The 24,468-nt window shown below is 46.9% G+C and overlaps 2 protein-coding genes and 1 long non-coding RNA gene across 7 annotated transcripts; 2 read left to right on the top strand and 1 right to left on the bottom strand.

Moving 5' to 3' along the window:
* Window position 1: 1 nt before the first annotated feature.
* TCTN1 (tectonic family member 1) lies at window positions 2-15,496 on the top strand. Its single transcript, XM_064521945.1, has 15 exons — window positions 2-231; window positions 1,345-1,465; window positions 3,445-3,575; window positions 4,308-4,474; window positions 4,884-4,971; window positions 5,837-5,946; window positions 8,879-8,899; window positions 9,571-9,696; window positions 10,704-10,829; window positions 11,211-11,295; window positions 11,716-11,854; window positions 12,143-12,299; window positions 13,424-13,549; window positions 13,873-14,017; window positions 14,602-15,496. Exons 1-14 carry the CDS (start codon window positions 69-71, stop codon window positions 14,014-14,016), a joined length of 1,704 nt encoding a protein of 567 aa, XP_064378015.1. The 5' UTR covers window positions 2-68; the 3' UTR covers window position 14,017; window positions 14,602-15,496.
* Window positions 10,805-21,395, bottom strand: HVCN1 (hydrogen voltage gated channel 1). Of its 5 annotated transcripts, none has more exons than XM_064521949.1 (7): window positions 21,309-21,395; window positions 19,170-19,402; window positions 18,572-18,676; window positions 18,070-18,301; window positions 16,028-16,140; window positions 15,739-15,795; window positions 10,805-12,494 (listed from the first exon to the last, which is right to left on the bottom strand). In XM_064521949.1, exons 2-7 carry the CDS (start codon window positions 19,359-19,361, stop codon window positions 12,384-12,386), a joined length of 810 nt encoding a protein of 269 aa, XP_064378019.1. In that variant the 5' UTR covers window positions 19,362-19,402; window positions 21,309-21,395; the 3' UTR covers window positions 10,805-12,383. The 5 variants fall into 5 exon arrangements, with proteins under 5 accessions (XP_064378019.1, XP_064378016.1, XP_064378017.1 ...); XM_064521946.1 differs by lacking the exon at window positions 21,309-21,395 and adding an exon at window positions 20,957-21,193; XM_064521947.1 differs by lacking the exon at window positions 21,309-21,395 and adding an exon at window positions 20,957-21,193 and having other exon boundaries at window positions 10,805-12,461.
* LOC135330193 (uncharacterized) lies at window positions 21,382-23,900 on the top strand. Its single transcript, XR_010392022.1, has 2 exons — window positions 21,382-22,560; window positions 22,885-23,900. It is a non-coding gene; the product is annotated as an uncharacterized LOC135330193 (long non-coding RNA).
* The last annotated feature ends 568 nt before the right edge of the window (window positions 23,901-24,468 follow it).

Below are 24,468 nucleotides of genomic sequence, written 5' to 3'. Positions count from 1 at the left end.
TCCCGTGATGCCCCGCGCTCCCCTAGTAACGGCGCGGTGCCCGCCCGTCGCTAGGGGCAGCCGCGGCCATGGCGGCGGTGATGGCGGCGCTGAGGCTCGCGACCCTCCTCCTTCTCCTCCTGCCGCGGCCGCCCGGCGCCGCCAGCGCGGAGCCCGCCCCTGCGCCGCCGCCGGAGCCCCCCGCTGCCGCCCGGGCGCAGCCGGGGCGCAGGCCGGCCCCGGTGACGGACGGTGGGTGCCCGGGCCGGGCGGGGGCTGCGGGGCTGCGCGGCTCCCTGGACCAGGCCGGGCCCAGGCCTGCGGGGAGACCCTGCATGCGCCCGGGCTCACCCAAGCCTGAGAGCCCGCGTTCAGCCCTGGCTCTGCCGATGGGCAGCGGCACTGTGGCAGCACAGACAGCACCGTCTCATAGCTGTGCTGTCAGCAAGCGCTCCCCGTCTTCCAGTGAGCGGATAGGTTTAGCTTTGATTTCCCAGCGCTGTCACCCCTCGCTTCTGTTTCACTAGATTACCTGCCAAATCAGACATGTCCTAGTGCATGCCTCCTTAGGCATGAGAGGCTTAAGGCCCTGCTCTCAGGGACACAGCTTTGCAATCACATTCTCCGTTTAAACATCCCTTGTTTACACAGTGAGCAAAAGACTCCAATCCCAAATTCGGCTGACAGAACAGTCAGAACTTGAGAAATTCCGGGAACTGGCTTGGTGCGGTTCAGCTGGGCAGAGAGCATGCAGAGGGCCACAGGGAAATGTGTAACAGTCAAACTGAAAGGAAAGAAACAGTAGTTAGAAGGTTAAACACTCATTTATGTCCGACCTATGGAGTGCTGATCTTCATTTTCTGTCTTCTACAAAAGCAACTTTAAAGAAATCAGCTCTGGTTGTGTAGGAACATGGGGGAAATGTGTTACTGTATCCTGGGGCATGTTTGTACTTCTAAACTTCTCATTGCTCTGTCAAAACCCTCCTCTCCCCCTCAGCTGAAACAAACGTAGCATTGCTACATTATTTGTATCTTTTTTTCTCAGCAGTAGTGAATAACATTTTATTACCTTCAACATTCCTGAAAATAATTCCTGAATGTATTTTAATATCTTCAGAATTCCTGGGGGGGGAAAAAAAGCAATAAACTGATTGCTTTTTTGATTTCACAGGGAACACAGGATCAGATTTATAGTATGCTTTGGAAAACATAACTTTCAAAAACAATTTGTTAAAAAAATGTGGATTTGGATATAGACTTTTGACCATTGTCAAAATAAGGCAAGGTGAAAAATGAAGTGTTCAGGTAAATGTTGTAATGTGTTAAGATTCAATTCTAATTCTAATTTATGTCTTTTCTCCAGTTGCCGAGCTGTGTGTTTGTGATCTGTTGGTGGCGCAGTGCGATGTAAATTGCTGCTGTGACCCTGACTGCAGTGCAGCGGATTTCAGTCTCTTTACTACATGTTCAGTTCCTATTGTCACGTAAGTGAATAAATAGTTTTCTGAAGTACAGAATCCCGTCCTGTTTGCCTCATGCATTTGTAAGGGCTCTATCTTCTCCTCTTACAAATTCCTAACCCATCCGTCCTGACTACGCTTTCATCAGTCTCTCCTGCATTAGCCATGTAGTCCTTTGCCCCCAGTGGGTAGAAGAATAGCAAATTGGCATCCCACCCCAGTTTCTCATTCCCTCTTTTCCAAACCTGTGCTCCTTGCTTTCCCCTGTTCCACTGGCCTACTGTATGTGGGCACTTAGCTGGTGATGCCTTCTTTAGGAGGAAGAATAATGCATCTTAGGGGGGAGAATAATGTATCTTTAGACTTCTATCAGTACAACACAGTGTCTGGAAGCTAAGAAGGCTGGTACCATGGGACGACTTGACCACCTTCATGGGTCATCAGCAATTTATCAGTAACCTCTTTCATTGGTGTTTATTATATTAGGTAGAAACATGATTGATTCAGGCCTGTAGTGAAGTACTGTGAGAATCACCCTGATCTTAGTTTTATGAGCAAGTGTCCAATTTGGTACCTCACTGCCACTGTCACTTCACAAACAGAGTAATAATCAATAAAATAATGCTGATAGACTGTAAATAGAAAAGAAACAACTACCTGAAAATACCTTTACCCAGATTTCATCTTCTCAAATAGAAGTTAAGAAAGCTAATTTCAGAATCTAAATGTAAAAGTCTCTTGGTGACTTCTCAGAACAATAAGTATAGCTCGTCAGCCTACCTTCTGCATAAATTATGCCAATCTGAAAAATGGGGTTTATTCTCAATGCTTTGAAATTTGAATTAGCAGTCATCCTTGAGTGCCATTTCTTATTGTTCTTGCACACAATGAGTACTTCTCCCCATTTATAGGTATTTATATAAATCAGAAAGGTCTAATCAACACCTTCCTGAATGACAGTTTAATTGTCTCAGGTGACTATTCTGTCTTTGCCAACTAGAAATGCATAAAATCAAGTTGTGTTTTTTTTCCTAAATTCTTTTATGTAAGATTTTCATTTTGCATAGAAATCCATGGCATTTTCAATGACTACAAGTATTCTGGATCTGCTTATTTACTTCTAGATTTATACACATTTGAATAATTGTGGTTGTTACTAACAGGGTTTTGATCACAAGTTAGAGGTTATGTGGTCTGTAAAATGCAGAAATAAGGGATGTTTTATTTTGGATGTGATCCTATTAAGAAATGGTTCACCTCATGAAAAAGTTTAGCTCCATGCATAAGAAGTTGTTTCTAAAAGTCATTTTACTTTTTCACTTTTTGCCCTTGACTGTTTTAACTCACTCTGGCACAAGTACCCGTTTCCCAGGAATCACCTTCATGTATTTCTAGCACGTCGGAGACACTGGTACAATTGGATTGGATCGGTATTTCATCTCCCTGTTTCTCACCTTGTCGCTTTTTTTACATGTGTCTCAAGTAGGTCACTGTGTCTTTTTACAGAGGTAAATATTATTCCAATGTCCTTGAAACTTACCTTTTTCTGGCCTACATCATGTTACCTTAAAGGTCATCCTTCCCACCTGTCTTATATAAATAAAAGTGCTTCTGAGCTGTCCAGTCTGTGATGCATCCTGCATTTGTGGTGTCTCACACCATCTGAATCCCATCCAACCTGTCATCTTTACTCTAGTATTATTACTGTCAGGTTCTTCCCTTCACCACTGGCTATCTCTTATCTTATTTCATATTACTCTTCACACTGTTTCCTCTGCTAGATAAAATGTCTTGGAGAATTCTCTCTTATTTGTTACTAAGCACACAGTATAAAATGATACAAGGCTTCAAAGGATACAGAATTGCTATACAAATTGTGTTAAAAAGAGAGTAACTCCATTAGTGCTTTTCTGATGCTACCTCAACACATGAAGATAACTTTAAAATGATATGGTTAATACTAACTTCTACTGGACCATTGATTTTATTATTATTATTCACAGAGGTGACAGCCATCTTTGCAGTCAGGAAGCTGCTGTATATTCACTTGATGTTGAAGCAAATCCACCAGAAAGGATATTTAAATTAATTGACCAAATCAATCCCAATGTTTTCTGCATTCATGCTGCAAACTGTAAGTAGAGTTTTTGCCAATACTAAGCATTGCACTATTATTTTTGTAAGCTCTTTAGGTATCGAAAAGACAGACCAAAATTAAAAGTAACTAAACCTGTCTGAAAACTGATTATTCTATATGTGCACAGGCTGTATGTTGTAATCCTTTCACTTGTGAAATTGTGGAGTCAAAACATCTCAGATACTCTTCTTAAGAAGTCTTCTCTGTGGAAGGAATGCTGTTGGCTCTGACTAGGCTTAAATACAAATTTGAATAAAATTTTCCTTTCTATTTGCAACTATGGAGTTAAAAAGTGACATCTTTTCTGAAAAAAGGGGAAAGAGAGAACTTTTTTTGGTTAAGAATTTTGTAGAAGTGGAGAAGTGATTAGTGCACTATTTTCTTAATTTAATTATGACTGTGCAGTATTTATCTGAATGCTTAGCATAAAAATTGTACTAGTTGGCAAGTCTTTGTTTTGGAACATATGATGCTGTTAGAAACCATGATTTTTAAAAGAAAGGGGCTTACCTCTTTCCTTAGGTTTAAGTATGTAATTTCATGAATTAGGGTGAAATCATAAATTAAAATACCTCCTAGCCTTTATTCTCCTAAATGTTCATCCTTCTTTGGTATTATCTGGTCCTTTTTTTTTTTTTTTTTTTAAACTCCCCCCCAAAATTATTTCTACATACTGTTTCTGTATCTTGTATCCTAAGTATTATCTCATTCTTTAAAATGTTTTGACAGATAAACAAGCACTCTCCTTCATTTCTCCCGAGATGCCTACTTCTGAAAATTTTGATCAATTGCTTAAACAATTTGGAAGTGCTGCTTTCAGTACTGAGTTTGATAGCTGGAGTATAAACCCAGATTCTCAAGATTCTTCTGATGCAAATGAAACATACAGATATGAGGTAAATAATGATCTTATTCAATCAGTATTATATTGTTTCGTATCAGATGAAGCGAGCATTGTTTGCATCTGTTTTTAAGAAACTGTAGTTTTTCCTTAAACAGACAAACTTTATTTTGGTCTGGAAATATAGAAATATCAGAGTAAAATGCAATAGTTTGTGTTAGCCTACTTCAAAAGTGACCTACATTAAGATCTGTGAAAAATAAGTAGCTGTTTTATTACTGTAAACATGAAGAAAGTTGTTAGCTATGGTTTAAGAACTGATGTGCATAGAAGTACACAATATTGAGAGATGTAGTGTAAATAAAGGCTTCTGTTGTTCAGATTTGTTGTTAATGCAAATGCTCTAAAGCTTTCCATGAACTGAAATGTACCTGCTTTCTTCAATACATCCTTTTATTTGGCAGTATGGTGTTCCTATACAGACAGTGGATGCATTTCTGAGACTGCCTAGTCCTGTTGTCTCCTCCTGGTGCTCTGATGCTAATCCTGCAGGTTGGAAAAAGCATTTGAATTCTAGTTTATTTGTTTTAGAGTATTCTCCTGTTATTCCTGACTTGAGTTTATCAGTCAGTAAAACAGCATACACACCAACTGAATTCAGATAAAATTTTGTGAACAAATGTTTTTCAAATCGCTTCTATTTCTGTGTTTTTTTTTTTTTTTAAATATACACTGGAAGCTATGTTACATCTAGATTAAACATGCAGCTTTAAATACATAAATCCTAGTGAGTATTGTTAATGGATCATTTATGCCTCTAAAACTGATCCTATTTGTCATAACTGGTTTAATAAAATAATACAAGGGTGATACCATGAGGGAATATATTATTACACAAGGCAAAACCTAATTGGGCAGCCTTTGTGAGTTGTCCCTTTGGTACAGTGAGGTTCCTTTCACAGCCTGAATGCAGCTCAAGTCAGACTTGCAGGCCTGGGCCTACATTTTAACCTTTCATGCAGTTTCCTAAAAGTCTGTAGAGAAAAAGAAAAGACTGCATCTTCCCAAATCTTCTGTTATTATTAAATTATGGTAGGTTAATGATCATGATTATAAGCATAGGAAAATTGAAATCTCTTGTAAAAGAAAATCTTACGAGATTCCTAAAATGCAATCACAAATCTTCTTGTAGCTTTTATTAACTTCTATTTTTAGGAAGTAATGTTTTGTCTCATTGCATTTCTGGAGAATCTAAGATAATGTCATGCTTTACAGCACACCTAAAACCTTATCTGCAATAGACGTTACATTTACTTTCAGTTTGCATTTAATTGATGTTCTTATGTTGTTTTTGTTTCTGTTTTTCTTAATTACTATTTCATTTCCTTCAGTAATACTTTGTGACTTTTTTTTCCAGGGTTTTTAGTAAACCAGGCTACCAAATGCAGTAGATTAGTAAGTGCGGAAAAGTGTAGCACCATTCAAGCAGTTAGTATGCTGTTCTATATTAACTCCAGCATTTTAGCAGTAAGTATGATTTGAAACCGTGATATAGCTGACAGTTGGTATTATATAGTTTTTTACATCTACAGAATTAAGTAGCTTTTATTTCCTAAGGAAAGCAGTGTTTCATTTAGATTCTAAGTTGTGGATTGGGAAAAATCTTCCTATGCAACAAACTTTCATAAAGAAAGCCTTTGAAAATGTTTTTACTTCCATCTTAGATAACAGAAAAATTTATTGCTCTCTGCTTAGCCAACAAAGTAATGGTCTTGAAGATACAAGTTCGTGTCACTGAGCTAATAGACTTAGTGCAGTGGCAGCAGTTTTATGCATGTGTGCATGTTTAAGCTCTTCTAAGAAGCCTACTACCAGAGTGCCTAATTCTAGGAAGTCTGGGTTTTGAAGAATTGGTAAACCTTTCTACTTAAGAACCTGTCAGGTTGAATCCTCTGCATACATGCCTTATTTGCAAGCCTAGATTTTTAATAGTGAGGTATTTCACCCCAGGTCCTAGGCCTTCCTTACACTCCTCCCCAAGGATAGGACCTTTTACCCCATTGAGAACAAACTTGTTAGTATCCAGCCTACTGCTAAATCCAGTCTATGGCTGATTTTCAAAGCTAAACTTACCTTTACACTCCTTTCTGAACTGGAAGATGTCTTCTGTATAAATAAGTACCTTTTACATATGTTCAGGAAGACAAATAAATGAAGCATACAGACTTACAACTGAGGCACATAATACCTTAACTTGATTGCTCCTTCCAGAAGGATAGATATCAACAAGAAACAGCATCATTTCTTCCATTAAAATGTTTTTAATTTATATATTTATTTGAATTCAGTTAATTAGCACTCCATAACAAGTGACTGCTTAAAGACTGCTTCCAGTCTTCTGGTTCACCTAAGAAATTCCAAAGCCCTCAATGGTAACAGAAATTCCACTAAGTAGTTCACACTCTCACAGGTGGGATCATTCTCCTAATCTTTGAGGACATAATTGAAATCAGCCAAGGCTTACAAACTTTAGCTTTTGATTATTCTGCTGTGGAAGAGATGGAAAACCCTCTGTGTCAGAAATGCTGAGTGTTTCTACATGCACCCAAGGTTAGAGTTCTTGGAGGCTGTAGACCACAGGAACAGAAAAAGCATGCCCCAGGATAGGCTCCAAATGGCTGGATGTTTTTGAGTTAAGAAGTGTATTCTCTTTCCTTGCTAGAACTCCATCTAACAAGTTATGCGTGGGTTGTTTGCCAGTTACCATGTCCCAGCTTAGGAGAAGGAAGGTTGCTGTCCAAAGTACAACAGATGGTCAGGAGGGACCAGGTGCAAGAACTGGAGAATGACAGGTAGCCCCAGGAGCTGGTCTGTAGGCAGCTCTGCTTCCCGGAGGGAGCTGAAGACATAACATGACTATATAAAAGTGAATTCGGGGCTATCGGCCTTGGGGACGGGGCGGTCACAGGGGAGATTAGGGAGCCCCTCTAGTGCCAGCAGGTGGAGCTGCCAGCAAAAGAAATGGCAAAACCCATCAGCCTTCTCAGTGAGAGGCCTGGTACAGCAGTTCCTTTCAGAAAATCCCATCGTTATCAGCCCCTACTTACTGCCAGGCTGGGCAGCCTGAGTGACAGGAAGATATTGTGCCTGCCCCTGCTTGGCTCCCTGGCTGATGGGAAGATCAGTTCAGTGGGAGGCAGCAATGAGGCTGAAGTGCTGTCTACCATTGACCTGGCTTCCCAGTGACCTACAGAAACAAAATCCATCACCCCAGCCACAGATAATAGAATTGGTAGGAGCTGTCATCATTCCAGTCAGAAACAGCATGTTCTCCTGAAGGACAAGGTCTAGTCTTTATGAGCACTTCTAGCCATACAGCTGGGTCTGATTGCTGAGCTATATGTCAAGCTGTTAGGTCAGATGTTGATATAAATATGTGACAGTGTATGGCAGACTTTACCTGCATCACCTTCCCATCCAGCTCACAGGAGTTTATTCTCTGCTGTGATGTTAGATAAGCAGCTTGGTCTCAGGATCATGTCATAATTCTGCAGAACTGGTTTCATGGCTAGACTCCATGTTTTTGGTCCCCTCTCAAAGATGTGAATCAAGGACACTTTGGGAACTCACAAAAATAAATCTCTTGACAAAATGGTGCCGAATGTGAGTATCTTGCAGCCCTGATTGATGACCTTGCTCTGACATTTCTTCCTTTCCATCAAAATTTGGTGGAAATTTTCCAACAGGGCACCTGTGTGTAACCAGGCACTACATAACAACAGAGGGAATGCTTGCTTCTCATTTCTTTGTTTAGAGACCATCGAACTATGGACTTGTTACCATCAGAATGGGACAACAATAGCTTTATCTCTTTGGGTATGCACAGCCTGGCAGACTTCCTAAGCTGGCAGCCTGTGAATAGTTACAAGTGTTTTTGCACAGATCTGAAATAGGAACAATGTTCTCTGAGGCCCTCAATAGGCCAAACAATGTGACACAATAACAATTGTGTAAAACTGAGATGTCTTTCTTGGCTTGCCTTTCTGATGGAAGTGAACTTTTTCAGTGTTTCTTAGCTCTGAGTTGCAAATAGTTTATCAAAGGGAAGTACTAGATTCATCTACTATTTATTGAATGTATTATTTATTTATTGGGACTATCACCAAAGTTAGGCCTGACACAAAACTGATGTAAGTCAGTAAGAAACTTTCCATATATTTCAGGGGAAGGAGAAGAGGATTGGACTGTAAGATTTTTGCCTACTAGCCACAAAGCCAACAGTTATTTTCACACTACCTGGATACTATAGTGTATATCCAATTATTTCCACAAAGTAAAAGTCATTGTAATAACAGATAAACAGGCAAAGCAATTAAGCCTTAACTGCTTTACTTAACCGCTACTTGTACTAGGTCATATCTTTGCTATTGTTTGAAATTGTTCTTTTTTTCTGCTTTAGGTACCCAAATCAGGTCAGATGGTAAGTATCCTTCTGTCTTACTTAGAACATCTGAGGGTAAAATTCTTGCTCTTTTATAGTCAGTGGGAGTATTCCACTGACTTCACCAGAACAGAGACTTTGTCCTTGCTCTTTAAATGAAAACAAACAACAAACAAAAAAACAGTATGCACTAGAACACAATTGCCACATTTCCTATCAGTTATGATACTTAGCAGATCCGAAATAATATGCTACCTGCTGAGACTGAAGTCTGATGCATCAGCTCCATGCATAACTCTCTTTTAGCTAATATTTGTTACTTAAAAACAGAACCTTCAGCAACACATGTAATAATGCAGTAGTTAAAGGATTGTTGCCTGCTGCTTCTGTGGAAGAGAACCCTGAACTAGCTCTTTCTTGTGTCTTTTAATATGAATACCTAGGAATAAAGGAGGTGCTGGTAGCACCTGGCTAGTATAGCTGTGTCCAGGAAACAAGCGTGTTTACTAAAAAACAAACAAACAAAAAACAGTTTTAAACTTATAAAATGCTGTATAAAATACAGTATAAACTGTATAAAATACAACTGTTGGGCTTCTTTCATAGCTATAAAAGTACTTGTCCATCCATTAAAGTTCACAAACATAATACACAAAATAGTAAAAATAATCATACACAATATTCAGAAATGGCATGAATTTGTTTTTCAGGTTAATATTACTGTCCAGTCCATAGTTGTCCAGTCTCTGAATGGAATACGGACCTTACTTGGCAGTAATGAGGTTCTCAGGCTCCCTACAATTTTGGATGAACTGTGCATAAATATAGTTCTTGGGGTAGGTATACCCATTCCTTTTCCTCCTCACATTGGATGGATGGCATGTATACATCAAATCATTTCTGATTCGCAACTGACAAAGACTCAAGAAAGGCTTTCCCAGTTCCCATGCATTGTGACATTGCTAAGGTAAATGTGACAGGAGAAACACTGCCTTTGGGATGAAAGAGCGCATAGTGTTTTGCAACAAAGTAATAAATACATGTAATATACATAGAGACAAGCTGAAATCAATTTCTGTTACTACTATGTGTATATGACATCACAGACAATAAGATGAGTTTAGAATCTAAGTTACTATGTTTGGAAGATGACCTCAGGCACATGGGTGGGAGAGCCAGAAGAATACACCATGCAGATCATGTCATCTTTTCATCTTGAGTAGCTGAACATTAGGGTTGGCTTAGAAAAGGTTTCCAAGAAGTCAGTTTTAAAGAGACTCCAATCCTAGATCCATTTCTGACCATTGCTAATCAGTGGTTCGATTTGGTAACAATCATGTCCTTTATCTCCTAAATCTGATATGGATACTAACCTCTTTGCAGATGTCGTGTTTTTGTCTGTCGGGTTAGACCACCACTTCTTTCATGCTCTTCTTGAAACTCTCTCCCTTGGCAAGGAGTAGATGAGTGGCAAACTAGAATAAGTAAGCAATATCTCCAAACCAGGCTCCTTAATCTTTAGGAGAAAGCTAGATCAATATCTGGAGGAAAAGTCTGTCTAATCAGTCCCTATATATCAGTACTTTGGACATACAGGCAAGCCTTGTATATTTTAATGCAAAGACTTGTAAAATGACTAGCCACCTACTGAACAGTACTTCAGTTCCTCCCGTTCTCCGGGCTTATCCTTGCCGTACTGCAGCTGAGGATATAGTACATCTCTACAGCATAGTAGAGTGGTTTTAAAGCAAGCAAGCAAGCAACTTCTATACTTTTTAATTTCTTTGTGCTAGTTTCATACTCATATGTATTCTAATTAGTACACAAAATGTTTTATTTTCAGGTGAGTTATCATATTACATACACAGAAGCAGGAGAAATAATAGAAGCAGCTGCTTCTTTTGTCTTGGGGGCAATTACCAAAGAAGCACTTTCAATACAGCAGAGCTTTGAAATCAGCTTTACTCAGGTAACCGCTGGAGATGTTACAGATGACTTGTTGAAAGACATTTAATTACAGAACTTATTAAACCTGAATCAGAACAATTGCAGCAGCAAGGTAAAATGTAATTTGCACTGGCTACACAAATGAGGCGGCATTTCAGAACTGTACATTAAAGGCCTCCAAAGTCTGTTTTTCACATTTAGAAGAGTCAGCTTGTAATGCTGTACAATGTACCCAGTGAAAGCAAAGCCTGATCCCAATGTTAGAGAACTGTTACAATCTTACAGAGAAGTCTTACTATTATCATTGTTCAAGGCTGTTAATAATCCTAAAATACCCAAAATATTTTGTTTTCCAATCATTTTGGTGCAGGATAAGAACTAAGACTGTAAACTTGTATTACAGGTAAATACAAAGCCAGTTCCTCTCAGTGGTAATCCTGGTTATGTTGTTGGACTGCCTGTAAGAGCAGGCTTCAGGCCACATGGATATCCTTTTCCTGTTGAAATTTGGTTTGCAGCAGGGTTGAAAAACTTTTTAAGCACAAAGCAAGTCCTTTGAAAAGAGACCATCATCATGGCAAAAGGCAGACAAAGGGATCTTGCCCTGTTCTGGTGCATCTTCACAAACACTTTGTAGCACGGACATCTATACAATGTATCTGTTCTTTATGCAAAGTAAAGTATGCTTTTTGGCTGTGTTTCAGAAATAGCAAATGACTCAGTCCTTGCTGCAATCTCATGGGACTTTTTAGAAGAGGTAGGTTTAGACTTTCATTGTACACTCCAGTGTAAGAGAGGAGTCTTGAACTATTATGATATTTTTCAGATATATTTTAAGGATATGACTAAGGATTCTTTCTTTATAACATATATCAAGTATTGAATTTGCCCTTAACTGTGTATTACATCTGGCATCATTCAGAATACTAACAAATATGGTCAACTTACCATTCTGCAAAGTACCTCCAACCAGGACTGTCTGGCAGCAGCAGGAGCCAGAACCCCAGTATTATTTGGTTACAACATGATATCAGGCTGTAAGTTACGGTAAGAGGACATTTTTCATTTCTTGATTAGTGCTTTTAACACAATGACAGCCCTTTCCCTTAGAATCTGCTCAGATTCTGGGACATTAACACAGCTCTAGGAACATCAGGAGTGGGGTATTTAATTATAAGAAATGTCATTTAATTAACAGTGGTCTTTCTCTTGGAAAGATTGTGTACATTAGCAATTGTAGCCAGAGGGCTGAAACAGTGCATGAGAGCAAGGAGAAATTATTATTGTGCCAGACCAATGGGTTTTGCTTTAACTCTTTTCTTTTCTTTCTGGAAGAATCACTGCCACTATGGAATGCCAACTCTTGACTCAAACCCTCCTAGATTTACTGAAGGGACAAAACTTTCCTGAATACGTGGCCTCATTTGGAAATTCTCAAGCCCAGGATGTGCTTGACTGGGTGCCGATAACTCACCTCCGCACCTCAGAACAGGTGAAAGTTAGCTCTCCTCCTGCCCCCTTATCACTCTCACTGTCCTCTCTTGCCTGAGATCTGTACTTGTACTGCGGCATCAGCTTAGGCAAGGCTGTGATCCCCTCTTCTCAGACCCATGGGGAAAAAAAAATTGCAGAAATACAATGGGGGAAAGTCCTCCTGGAATATCCAAAACAAGGAGTTACACTCTGGCTGTAAGGAGAGAGTTTACTTTTATCAGGGTGGTATCCAGACACCTCAGTTACAGAGCAAGGCAACACATTAGGTACAAAGCAACCCCCCCAGAGCTTGCGCTGCAGATGGGATGAAGCACAACTGGTGAGGCTGAAAGAGTAAACTAACAAAGTCAGTGTTTCTACTTGGTGCTCTAATATCAGGTAAGAGCAAGAGTCCTTTAAAAATGGAGTATACTTCAGTGAGCTGAGCAACATGTTTATTCTTAACATCTTCTGCATTAGCCTTTTTCCTCCTGATGCAGAGCAGTCCCACTTTTGGTGGTAGGCAGTGCTGCTTGGAGCAGGCTGAATGACAGCACACCCTCACTAACAGCTTATATGTAGGTTTCTTACATGCTTTTGCAACTAGACTATGAATTGTTTCTGTAAACAGAAACCAACAGTTGAAAAGTTAATTTCTAAAAATACTTAAGACTGTAGGCTTCAAAATTCTTTCCTGGTGGAGTTAGGAGTTTCCTACTGTCCCAGCAGCATTACTGAAACAAATCAACTCTGTTAGGGAAGCCTTCCTGCTTGCATGCTGAAAAGAACCATCTCAGCAATATCACTGAAAGCCAAAGTCCAACTGAGTTAATATCCAAATGTATCCTGCAGTGCTAAGATAGAACAGTCCTGTCTGAAATGCAGTTACAGTCTGTCACCTTTGAAAGTGGACAGAATTTCCTCAAAACTGTACGAAAACTCCAGGAATGCAACTGAGACGAGGCTGCAAGCACCCCTGCTGTCTGCACAGGCAGCAGTTCGGAGCACAGGCATGGCTTAGTTGCTCTGGTAACCTCCTGGAGCAAGCTTTCTAGGGCCATTCTGCCAGTTTAACACGATGAATAATTAATGTGGTTACCTCTGTACAACTTGGACAATGAGAGAATTTATAACATTTTTCAGAGCTCATGCCAAATACCAGTATCACTTGAAATAGAAGTGAAGTGGACTAAATATGGATCCCTAGTCAATCCACAAGCCAGAATAGTGAATGTTACAGCAACTGTCACTACTGCCACATTGAACCAGGTATGTCATTAAATTACAGAATTTAAGATAAAAAGAATGGCTTGTTTTACTTAGGGATCAACTGTACAATAGCAGCCCAGTTAATCTCTTTATCTACAGGTGAGACTTGGTGTTAGAATGTATTGCATCCAGTTTTTGTTCCATCTCAAACGTAACTGTGGACTGCTTGCCAAAGCGCACTTCTCATAAAAGTTATACATCATTCATGAAAAGAAATGTGAAACTCAAAAAAAAAAAATTACAAATAACAGCTGAATATTTAACCTAGTCCAAAAAAAGCAGTCAAAGACTGAAGCTAATGCTCACATGTATTTTCGTTGCAGCCTCCCTCAGGAAGAGAAAGGACTATTCCTATAACAAGTTCTGTTGCTTTCACTGATGTTTCTTCACCTGCAGAGCCAGGCTATAAAGCTCGGCCTACCATTAATGTCAAATTACCCTTTGATTTTTTCTTTCCGTTTGTCTAAGGTAAGTGTGCATCAAAAAAAAAAAATCTGCTTTTTCTGATTTTTAGCCTGTTTCCTAAAGAAGCAAGGTTTATTCAGTCACTATGTTGGGCAGTTTCTTCTAAGATGCAGACAAAATGAGTCAAAATTTGCCAAGGGAGAAAGGGCTCAGGTTCTCACAAACTTGGGGTGAGGAACATTGGTAGAGAGTTCCAAATTATACCTCTGCCGAAAGGAAAAGAGGTTGCAGCATGAATGTGATGTGCTGGCTGGCCAGCTGACAGCCCAGGCAGTACAGTCAGCCACGTACAGCGACTGGCCTTTCAGCACATGCATCTTTGAACTAGTTCTAGTAAGAGCTGCCTGCGTCGCAGTGCGGAGGCAGGAGGGGAAGGGGAAAAGCATAGGGGCACAGAATACAGCTCCATAGGAGACTAGGCTTCATTAGTTCTGCTGTTCACAGAATAAATTGTTAATTAAAAGTAATCATGTGCTATTAGATAAGGCCTCAGCTTTATCTGTTTTCATAGATGAGTAAGCCACACATTTCCAGCTATTTTTCCCCAAACCACTAATTAATGACCTTTCTTTTAAAAATCTGAACAGTTAAGTGATACTTTCAGAAGAGCTCAATGACCTTTCCAGCTGGCTCTGACTGAAATCGATTGGAGAGATTTTCTACAGTTGACATGTTTTAAAATTCCCACTCAGTGAAACTTACTCTTCAGCTAAAAATACTCTCACCACAGGGACCTTCTAATACCTGAAAAAGTTCACATTGTGTTCAAACACCCAGCCTGCTCCTTTAGAATATGCTTTCTAATGTTTTTTCTGAAGTCCTAACTGTTCCCAGCAGTCCACTCACCTACATCTGTTCTTACATATCCTCATTCTTCTAATGTGTTGATTTAAGAGCTGTGGAAGCAGAGAGAACTTTGTAGCACAGCAGGCTGCAAATGGACACTTAAGTGGAAGAAGAGATGAGAGAATATAGTACCAGAATTCAAATCTGCTGTTGAGGCCAGAGGTATTCTTTGACGTAAGACAGCACTCATTTGCCTCTTTTGGTGCTGATTTGATTGTCAACTAAAGGAGCGGTATGTTAGTATTTTTGGAAGTGAACGTTATATAAATAACGAGGTGACACAAGCAGCAACAGAAATGAGGAAACTACTAACAGTGCAAAAAGAATGGTTGGCAAAGAAAAGATGTAGCAATGATGAGCGGTCAGCTCATACAGAAGAAATGACCTTTTTGGCCTGGATTCTTATCATTTGTGCTGCAAGTTGCTACAAAATGTTGCTAACGAAGAACATAATTGAAAGAATTACATTTTTCTGCCGTAAGTGGCACTTCCTGGATGTATAGCTTATAAGATATGTCTTTATTAAATTATTTTGCAGCTTTGTCTGTACAACTGTACAAAAAGGTCGTATGAAATCACTGTTTACAGGGAATGTGTGTGTTTAATTTTCCAGTAAAGCTATTTTTGCAATCCCAAGGTCTAATCAAATGTTTATAGACAACACTATACAAGAGAAAGCAAAGAGATACAAAAACCTTTCAGGTCAAACGGGTACATTTCAACACCACTCTCTCTCCATGGCAGACTTCCCCACCTTCAAAAAACCGGGCTCCTATTTTTGCTCGCTGACGAGTCCATGCTGTTTTAACAGCTTGTTAAGCCTCTCGATTTCTTGCTCCTGTTGGAGACAGAAGTCAAGTCATTAATATAGCTCTTACCTTAAAATAGTTTCCCAGCTTCCTACAAATCTTCCCATCCCTGAAGTACATCTCGCTCTGCAGTGAAACAGGACAACCTGGCTAAAGTAAGTAGGACAGAGGTAGCAGTCATTCCTTTGCAGTAGAAGCAGCTAAGGGAAGCACAGGCAGGACAGGCAAGGCTGTGGTTCCGCAATCCAGCGTATCCCACTGCTTTCTGGTGAAGGAACCAAGCTGACCGTGGCGAGCTTGTCCGAGGGAGCAGCTGGAGGGCAGGCCTTTCTTGTTTAAAGTTGAAGCGTTTTCTTACCTTCTCTGTGCAGCTGCATTCAAGTTGTTCAACCTTTGTCGCAAGTTGCAGGTTTGCTTGTTTTAGCTTGGACACTTGCTGTTCGGAGCGGGTCTTTACTGATAGAATTATTCCTGTGGAACAATACACAGCGGAGTCATTTCACAGTGTAAAACCGCCGCTAGCAGAGGTGAGCAGTACACAGGGTCTGTACTCGAGGAGTTGAACTTGTTCCTCTCAAGCTCTGGTTCTGTCATCGTTAAACCACCCTTCCCAAGTGCCTTCCTTAATGAGGAGGTTTTAAATTAGCCACCCCTGGGATTCAGACACCGATACTCTGCTGGGAAGAGGCAGTCTGGCCTCAGAACCGAATTAATCAAACTGTCACTCAAATCCTGAATTTGAGCTCATTCCCTCGGCAGCGCCTTGGGGACGTTACTCATGGCTTTGAAACGACGCGTGGCTGCGTTTTAACAGATTTCACACGGTCTGGGCCTTGCTCTAGCACCAGCACAGCCCGGAGAGGGAGGCTGTGTCGTCGTCCCCCCCCCCGGCAGCCACCGCCGCAGCAGGCCGTTGGATTTCACCGCCACCAGCGTTTCACGAGGTCTGCAAGGTTCGACTCTGTGTGCGACTGCAGCAAGGCCACCGCTTCTCGTTACAGCGGAGGTGTCATTTCTCTACTGAATTACTGTTAGGTTATTACATACGAACTCAGCCCCCACAGTGAAGGCAATTTCTTCCCACTGTTTTCTAAGGAAAAAAAATAGCTCGGTAAGAGGATCGAGAACAGCACGTTCTCACTACCCGGCAGAGCGCTGCCCTGCCTGTTTACAGAGCAATACGCATTAAAGCGGGCAGCAGTGCGTGCCCGCGTTTCTAGTGCTGCAGGCAGCAGCCCTGGCGATTTGGATTCATTTCTTTAAAGCCAAAGCAGCAATGCTGCTTATTTGCATTGATAACATTAAACATCTCCCACCTGCCTGTAGCCCAGCCACCGATCAACCAGCAGTGACCGAAGGCAGTGAACCGTGCCGGGACGTCGACACGCGACACCCGAGCACGAGCTTGGGGCAGGTTTTGTTTGTCTCCAAGGTTTACTTGTAAACGCAGGACTGTTCTCCTGCAGAATGGCGTGGTGAGAGGCACCGAGGTGTCCCTGGCTCGTGCCTCCACGCTCAAGGCCAGTTCGTCTCTGACCCAAAGAGCCAGGCAGCAGCCTGCTCGCACATCTCCCCTTCCCGGACCTCGCTGCAGATGGAGCATATCCACAGCGACCGCGGGCAGGTTACAGACATCGTCCCAACCATCTTTTCCCTTTATCCCAGCTAATGGGATTATTTACAGCTGCGTAAGTACAGAGCACTCGCCAAAAGGTCACTCATGATGCACAGGACAGGCCTTGGCCTGAGGTTTTACGCCCGAATTAGGGATAACCTCATTGCCACGTTTTTTTAAAATCCCCAGATGAGTTTTCAGGGAAGTCAGGAAATGGCTCCAGCTACAATTGCTTCGGAAATGTCTGAATTTACAACTTCGCAGCCATTTACGATTGCAACACGAAAGCCAGGAAGGGAGGGAAAAGCCTGATTTGGGGACGGGTTACATTCCTCTTTTTATGGCGAGCCCTCCGAATCATGCTGAGAAAGGTCCCGAGGAGCACCAGGACGTTGCCTGCAGCATCCCAGAGACGCTCCCAACGCTCCCGACAGGACGGCGGAGCCGTGGCCCCGCGCGTGGCCGGGGGGGCGGCTCCGGGTGGGCCGGGCTGCTCCCTGCTCTCCCCGCAAAGCACTGCTGCCGGGAGGCCGTAGCTCACGCGAGACCAGGGCTCTGCCTTCGGGAGCCGATCGGGGTCGGTTTTCAGAGGCGCGTGCCGGAGCTCCTAAGTTAATTAAGGCCACGCTCCAGCAATGAAAGCTGCACGGGCAAAGCTCCAGCGTTTGCTCGGAGAACAAGGTCCCCCTCTCTCGCAGGCAGCTTGGAGAAGGGAACAAAGAAAAAAACCCAAAACCCTCAGAGCACCGAAATCGAGCCCCCAGGCCGGGCCTGCCTGCACCTACCGTTGATTATCCTGGCTACGCGCCACAGCCGCAGGAGAATGAGGAGCCCGATGGCCTCAAACTCGTGCTCCCGGAAGAGCAGGACCACGTCGAGGACGAACGACACGAGGACGACGACCCCGTCCAGCACCTCGAACTTGTGGTGGAAGAACTCCCGGCGGTAGACGAAGACTTTGAACCCCACCTCGACCAGGAAGATGGTCAAAATGGAGAGGGAGAGGTAGTGCAAGACCTGGGAAAAGACGGCGCGAGTTTAGGGCTAAGAAACCCCTCCTGCCTGCGCTCGCCCCGCGTGGGCTGGACCACCTCTATCCGGTCGGATGCCACGAGCAGGAGGCCTGGAGACGGCTCTGCTCCGAGAGGCAGAGCGAGGGCTGCGGGGCGGCCAGGCCAAGCCGGACCAGGAGCCGCGAAGCCCTGCTGGCCCCGTCGTCCTACCCAGCAGCTTCGACCCGCCAGGGAGGGAAGCCGCGGTGCACTCGGACACCTCCTCGCATCTTACCTTGGGGGCTATGTTATGTTTGTCCGGGTGGATGATTTTCAAGTCCATAAGCAACTCCCCAAGGACCAACAAGGCGTCCACGATGACCAAGCAGACGACCAGGATCTGTCGGAGGAGAAGACCTGCCGTGAGACCCCTCGCACGGCGGGTCTGCGGGTTGTATCGGGGTGGGGGGAGCTTTCAGTTGTGCCTGCTCAGGGCTGCGGCGCCAGCAGCCCCCGGCTAGCGGGTTATTCCTGCCAAGTCCCGCCTGGATAAACCCCCTCGGTTTCGGCTCAGACCCAGCCGCCCCCCCGGCGGGTCCCCGGGGGCTGCGGGAGGCGGGTTAGGGGCGTCTCCTCCACCGCCCCGCGGCGAGCGCGGCCTGGGGCAGCGAGGCTTGTCGCCGCTCGGCCTCGCCGGAAACATCTGCACCCGCCTCAGTCACCCGTTTCCGACGAACACGGTCCCGGTTCAGCAGGTAACAGGCCACCGCCGGAGCCGCTGTGAGACCTCGAGGCTGCCACCAGCCTCGCGGTCCATCGGGCATCAGCCCTGCCGCCGCTTTGGGCAGGGCCTCGCCGCTGTTTCTGCTTTCCCTGGGTTTATTCTGCCTCACCTGGAACCTGCGGGAGCTGAAGAGCTTCTTCAGCATGTCCTGGAAGGAGACGTGGCCCCGGGAGGGCTCCAGCTTGAGCTCCGACTGCTTCTCCCCGCTCTCCTCCTCCTCCTCCTCCCACTTGCGGTAGTCGTTGCTCCATCGCGCCGGGTCGTCCCCCACCACCGTGAAGTGCTTCAGGTACCTGGACATGGCTCCGGGTCGCGCAGGCAAAGCCCCGCCGGCTCCAACGGCTGAAACGCGGGAGCAGCACGTCACCCCGCCGCCGGCACCGGGAGCCGAAGCCCCGCGGGAGACCGGCTCCGCGGCACCCGCCTCCCCGCCGGCGGCACGACCGGAGCACGGCACCGGGCTCGGAGGGGGCCGCCGGGGACGGGCCCCGTGACGGGAAGTTGCTCAACGGTGCTGCCGCGGGTTTTGCATCGCCTCCGCCGGGAAAGTGGCGTCGAGGCGGCCCGGCCCACGCAGCCCATCCCGGACGGCACGTGGCTTTGCGCCGGGAGAGCCGCCCCGCGGGCTGCCCACGCTGCTCTCCAGGGCCCCGTGGGCGCTTTCCGCCCGGGAACCGGCTCAGCTGCTGCCAGCGGCCGTCGCTTTCCCTGCCGCCCCGTCCCGACCCTTCCTGGCGGGGCACCTGCAGCCGAGGGGAAGGGTTTTGCCCGCAGCCGCCAGCATTCAGCCCCGTCCACGCTCACCCCCGTCCCTCCGGGGCAGTGAGGAGCAGCCAGCGGCTCCCACATCCCTCTTTCCCCCGGACACTTCAGAGAGCCCCCGTCTCCCTCCCCGCACCAGCAAGCGGATCCCGGCAGCTCCCTCCCCGGCGCCCGCCGAGCCGCCCGCACGGCCCGTCCTTGCGTTACCGCGCGGCGAGGAGCTTCCTCGCGGGGCATTACCAAACGCCTCCGAGCAGAGCACGGGTTACGGGGAACAGCACCAGCCCTTATCTCGTGATGCAAGAGAGGGCAGCGGCTGGTTCGCCACTGGAAACAGCCGTCGGGTTTCTACCAGATACTGATGGATGGAGTTTTTTGGTCAAAACCCGAGAGCAGGCGCTTTTCCTCGCCTGCCCTTTGCCGCCTCGTTCATCAGAGCCGGGCGATGCCGCCCGTTAGCGGCCCCGTGGAGCCACCATCGGGCTCCTGGCCCTGGGGACACCCTCACGCCGGGAGTCGGGTGGCAGCAAGCAGTGCCTGGTCCCCCGGTCCCCAGCGGCTGCCCCGTCGCCTGTCCCCGCACCCCGAGGTGGCCAACGCGCCCCTCCGGGCTGTGGCCGAAACGTGCCCCAGGCCAGCAGCTCCTTGACGAGCTGCGCTGTGGCTTAGTGCCGAAAACCAGCCCGTAGAGAAGCCCCCGCGTGCTCCTGCCACTGCGTTCCCCTTCCGCAGCCCCGCGAGCTGCTTCCCCTTTCGGGCTGCCCGTCCCGTCCCGTCCCAGCTGCTGCCACCAGACTCGTGCGTCGCCTCTTGGCCAAAGCCGGCCCGGGGCCCCGCGCGGCCCATCGGAGCCGTGGGGCCACCGTGGGTCTGTCCATCCCGCGGGCTGCTCTCCTTCCCCCCGGTCCCGGCACGGTGGGAGCCGCTCGCAGCCGGGGGGCATCTCCCGTCGGATGCTGGGGGGCTCCAAGCCGCGGCGTCGCCCATCCGTGGGAGGCAAGATGGGCTCGTAGCCGGCCCCGGGCACCGTGCCGGGGTGCGACCCCCGGGTCCCACAGGAGCCCCGCGGCGGGGTGGGGGGCTCGTCCCAGGCCTTCAGGCCCGCGGGGCCCAGGTGGGTGGCCCAGCGCTCACCCGTCTGCAGCCCCTTGGCTCGGTGGGGCTGCGGGGCCAGGGCAGACCCTGGGGGCTGGCAGGGCCCGGTGCCCCCAGCCCGCCTCTCCCCGCACCGCGTCTGCTCCCCGCTGCCAAAACGGGGCCAAAACAGCACTCGGAGGAAGCGGCGCATCCCGGCCTCGGCGTCGAGCGGCCCCGAGTTGCGCCGCAAGCGACAACGGCGGCTGCCGCTGCCCGGGGGACGCGACGGGGCGGCCGCGACCTCCGCCCCGCTCCGCGCCCCCGCCGCGAAGCCGCCCCGGGGGGGCCCGGCCGCCCCCCGGCCCCAGCCGCCCCCCCCCCCCCGGTCCGCTCCCCCCGGCCCCGGTACCGTGCGCGTCCCGGCTGCGCCCGCCGCCTCCCCGGCCGCGCTGCGCCGCCCCCGGCCGCGCCGCCCCCAGCCCCGCCCGGCCCGGCCCGCCCCCCCCTCGGGCCCCGGAAAGGCTCCGGGCGGCTCTCGGGGCCGCCCCGACCCCCCCGCGCTGACACTTTCCGTTCCCGCAGCTCGGCCCCGGCTCGCTCCGACGCGCAGCGGCAGCAGCAGCAGCGAGGCGCCGCCGGGGATGGGGGGGCCCGGGCCGGTCCCGCGGATCAGCGGGATTAGGGAGGGGTTAAACCTGAGAAATTAGGCTGCGATTAACCTGGCTCTTGTCTATAGACTCACGCTTTCTGGGAAGTCCCCTTCTCGTCCGGGGTCCTCCTCTCTCCCAAACGCGCGCTGGCTTGGGAAGTGCGCTGAGCCAACGCAGCTGCAAAAAGGGTCAGGAAACTCCCTCTGTTGTGCTTGTTTTGCTACAACCTGAAATATTTCTAGTTCTTCCCTAAAGGAGAGATGTCCCTCCACCTTTTGATGCTTCTATTAAAACCTAAAGAAGTTTGTTTCCGTGGAAAAGGTCTTTCCCTCTGGGGAGGATCCTTCAGGAAAGCGCTCAGAACTTCTCCTGGAACAGGAGAACTTTCTCACCCCGAAGCGCGCGGGTCCTCCTGCCCTGCGCGAAGGGGATCGGCACCAGCGACGCCTTCGGAGAGCTCGGAAACTCCCTTCTCCCCACCGAAGGCAAAAGCAGCAACCCATCACCCCAAACCACCTACCTATGGAGATCAGCCGAGCACCAAGGAGCGTAGGACAGCCGAGGTGAGGCCTTGGAGGCCACCACCAGCAACAGCAGGGCTCCCACTTGGCTCAGGAAGGAAGTTTTATTGGGGGTGTTTCCAGCTATTTAGGCATTTTGGCCCAGCTGCATCCAGAAAGCACTAATACAACCAGCTAATGGGAGAAGGCAGCAAAAGGAGGAGTGAAACTGCCCGTGGCAGACCTTCCTGCCGAGCTCTCAGCACGCCCCCCCGATTCCAGCGAGGGGGACAGGCTCCGCAGAGGGCGAGAGAAGAGGATACCTGCAGAGCCCCGGAGCTGGCGGTGAGGAGCACCAGGTGGAGGGCAGAGCAGCTGAGAGGGCTTATGCATGATTCAAGGATGAAAACACAAAACCTGGAGCACCTGAAGCACAGCAGCCTGTCCCCTCAGCCTGGGGCCTCCTCTTAAACCTCTCCCCGCTGCATGGGCTGCCTGCAGCTTAAACTTGGTAAGTAAATGAAGTATCTAGTGCTTCAGGGAATCTTTGACCCAGTTCTTACTATCAAGACCCATTAGCTGCATGGGATTCTGTTGGAACAAACTCTGACGATGCTCTCCTCAAACTCCTCAGCTGGTGGAGGAAGAATTTTCCAGCTAAAGGGATATGTAACACTAATTTTCCAAGATTTACTATCATTTTTGGTAGCTGTCCTTATTTGAAGTACAGCCTGTATCATGTAACTGGTTGTTTTCTTAATTGGTTTCCTGGAGGCAGTCACTCGAATACGTGCTGTGAATGTACTTACTATTTTCTACACTTCTATTTTTACAGAGCGCTTCTTCACAAGATGAATCTGTCGTTCTCAGCGTGATCCTCTCCGCAGCAGAGCGACGGGCGGTCACGGCTACGTGCCTGAGCTGTGGAAGGCAAAGTCGACGCGCCGGGTGGCAGAGCCGGGAGCGCAGGTCCCCCCTCAGCTCCGCACCCAGCCCTCGGGGCCACGAGAAGCAGCTGCTGTGCCCCAGGGGCAGGATGTGGGTTACCAGCCTTCCAGCTTCGAGAGTCTTGAGTCTTGGCCCCAGCAGCCACAAACTGCATCGTGTGAGGGGCTGACACCACCGGGTATCAGTGCTGGCACCCGCGTTCGAAGCTGAACAGGGATAAAAATCAGGCAGTGGAATGAAGAGATCAGACTGCATCTTACAAAGAGAAAGACCTTCCTTTAAAACTTAAAAACAAATGCCCATGAAAACAAGAGCAGAAAAATGTTTTCTAATGCAGAGGCTCAAACCTCTTTTCAATAGCAGCAAGAAGGGCAGAAAACCTAACTGCTTTGAAATAACTCAGCCTTCATTTCACCAATGAATGGCTGCCCAAAATGAAAAAGTGGACGGGGTAATCCTCAAGGAAAACATGCTTCGTATCACACTTTGCAAGCCACAACTTCGCAGACGAGCTGCTTTACGTGGTGCCTTGGGAGCCGCTGGGGCAGCACGGGCAGCTTGGCCCCGGCCCTGGCCCCTTCCGAAGCCTTGCTGTGGCCTAGGCATGCCGGCTGCGGGGTTTCCAGGGCTGAGCCGCAAACAGTGGCCTGGTGCAGTGCCTCCCCCAGGCACTCTTCTAGATTCAATTCTAATTCAACAATTACTATTGTTCAAACTCAGGCCTACAGTGCATAATATGTATCTATATACATCTCTGGACTTACGTCCCCAAGTCTCTTCTATCTTCCTATGGACGCTGCTTAAGTACCTTTGGGGATCTGGCCTAACTTGCATTGTAAAGGAAATTAAAGTGCTGCAGCTTCACTTAACAGCCTAGGACTGAAAGCCACAGCAGTGTTCACATCTTCAGTTGTTTCTGGTTCTCTTTAAAATTTGTCATGTATTGAAAAATAGCCTTTGTAGAACTAGACGGTGAACAAGACTCACTTCATTTTGTTAGAGAAACATACCATTATCCAGAATAATATCCAAATCAATACAGTGCTGTTAGTTACCGCTCCTCTATGGGGTAACACATGTTTAAACCAAAGATTGTGGCATCCTGCAAAAGGCACAAGATGAGGACTCAGGAGAACTTGGGTTTATTACAACTTTCCTGCTATTTTTGTGATGACCTTCAGCAAGTTACAGTCTCTCTCCCTGCTGCAGTAGGGATGCTCGTGGTATAGTCAATGTCTCCTACCAGTGACTACTTGGAGGAAAAGTGTCCTTTTGCTGCACGTTAGCGTAAGGATCACCATTTGTAAAGCTGACTGCTTTACTCCCCTCCTAAGTTAATGAGCTTCTCTGATAGGAAAGTGCTAACACAAAGATGCCAGGGTGAACAGGTCACCCCTCAGTAAAGGTTTACATGCTATTCTACTAATCTGTTGTGTAAACTAGATCCTCATACAAGCATCATTATGAAAAA

This window comes from Dromaius novaehollandiae, chromosome 17 (assembly GCF_036370855.1).
Source record: "Dromaius novaehollandiae isolate bDroNov1 chromosome 17, bDroNov1.hap1, whole genome shotgun sequence".
NCBI lineage: Eukaryota > Metazoa > Chordata > Aves > Casuariiformes > Dromaiidae > Dromaius > Dromaius novaehollandiae.
Note: the sequence above shows the minus strand (reverse complement) of the source record. Positions and strands in the feature narration are given on the sequence as shown.

Excerpts from the sequence above, each read along its gene's own strand:
- TCTN1 (XM_064521945.1), top strand. The coding sequence starts at position 69 with ATGGCGGCGGTGATGGCGGCGCTGAGGCTCGCGACCCTCCTCCTTCTC. Across the intron at positions 232-1,344 it reads GCCGGCCCCGGTGACGGACG|TTGCCGAGCTGTGTGTTTGT; the intron begins GTGGGTGCCCGG and ends TCTTTTCTCCAG. Across the intron at positions 5,947-8,878 it reads TTAACTCCAGCATTTTAGCA|GTACCCAAATCAGGTCAGAT; the intron begins GTAAGTATGATT and ends TTTCTGCTTTAG.
- HVCN1 (XM_064521946.1), bottom strand. The coding sequence starts at position 21,110 with ATGCGCCGCTTCCTCCGAGTGCTGTTTTGGCCCCGTTTTGGCAGCGGG. Across the intron at positions 18,302-18,571 it reads AACATAACATAGCCCCCAAG|GTCTTGCACTACCTCTCCCT; the intron begins GTAAGATGCGAG and ends GTCTTTTCCCAG. Across the intron at positions 12,495-15,738 it reads AGCTGGGAAACTATTTTAAG|CCAGAGTGTAACTCCTTGTT; the intron begins GTAAGAGCTATA and ends CTCTCCTTACAG.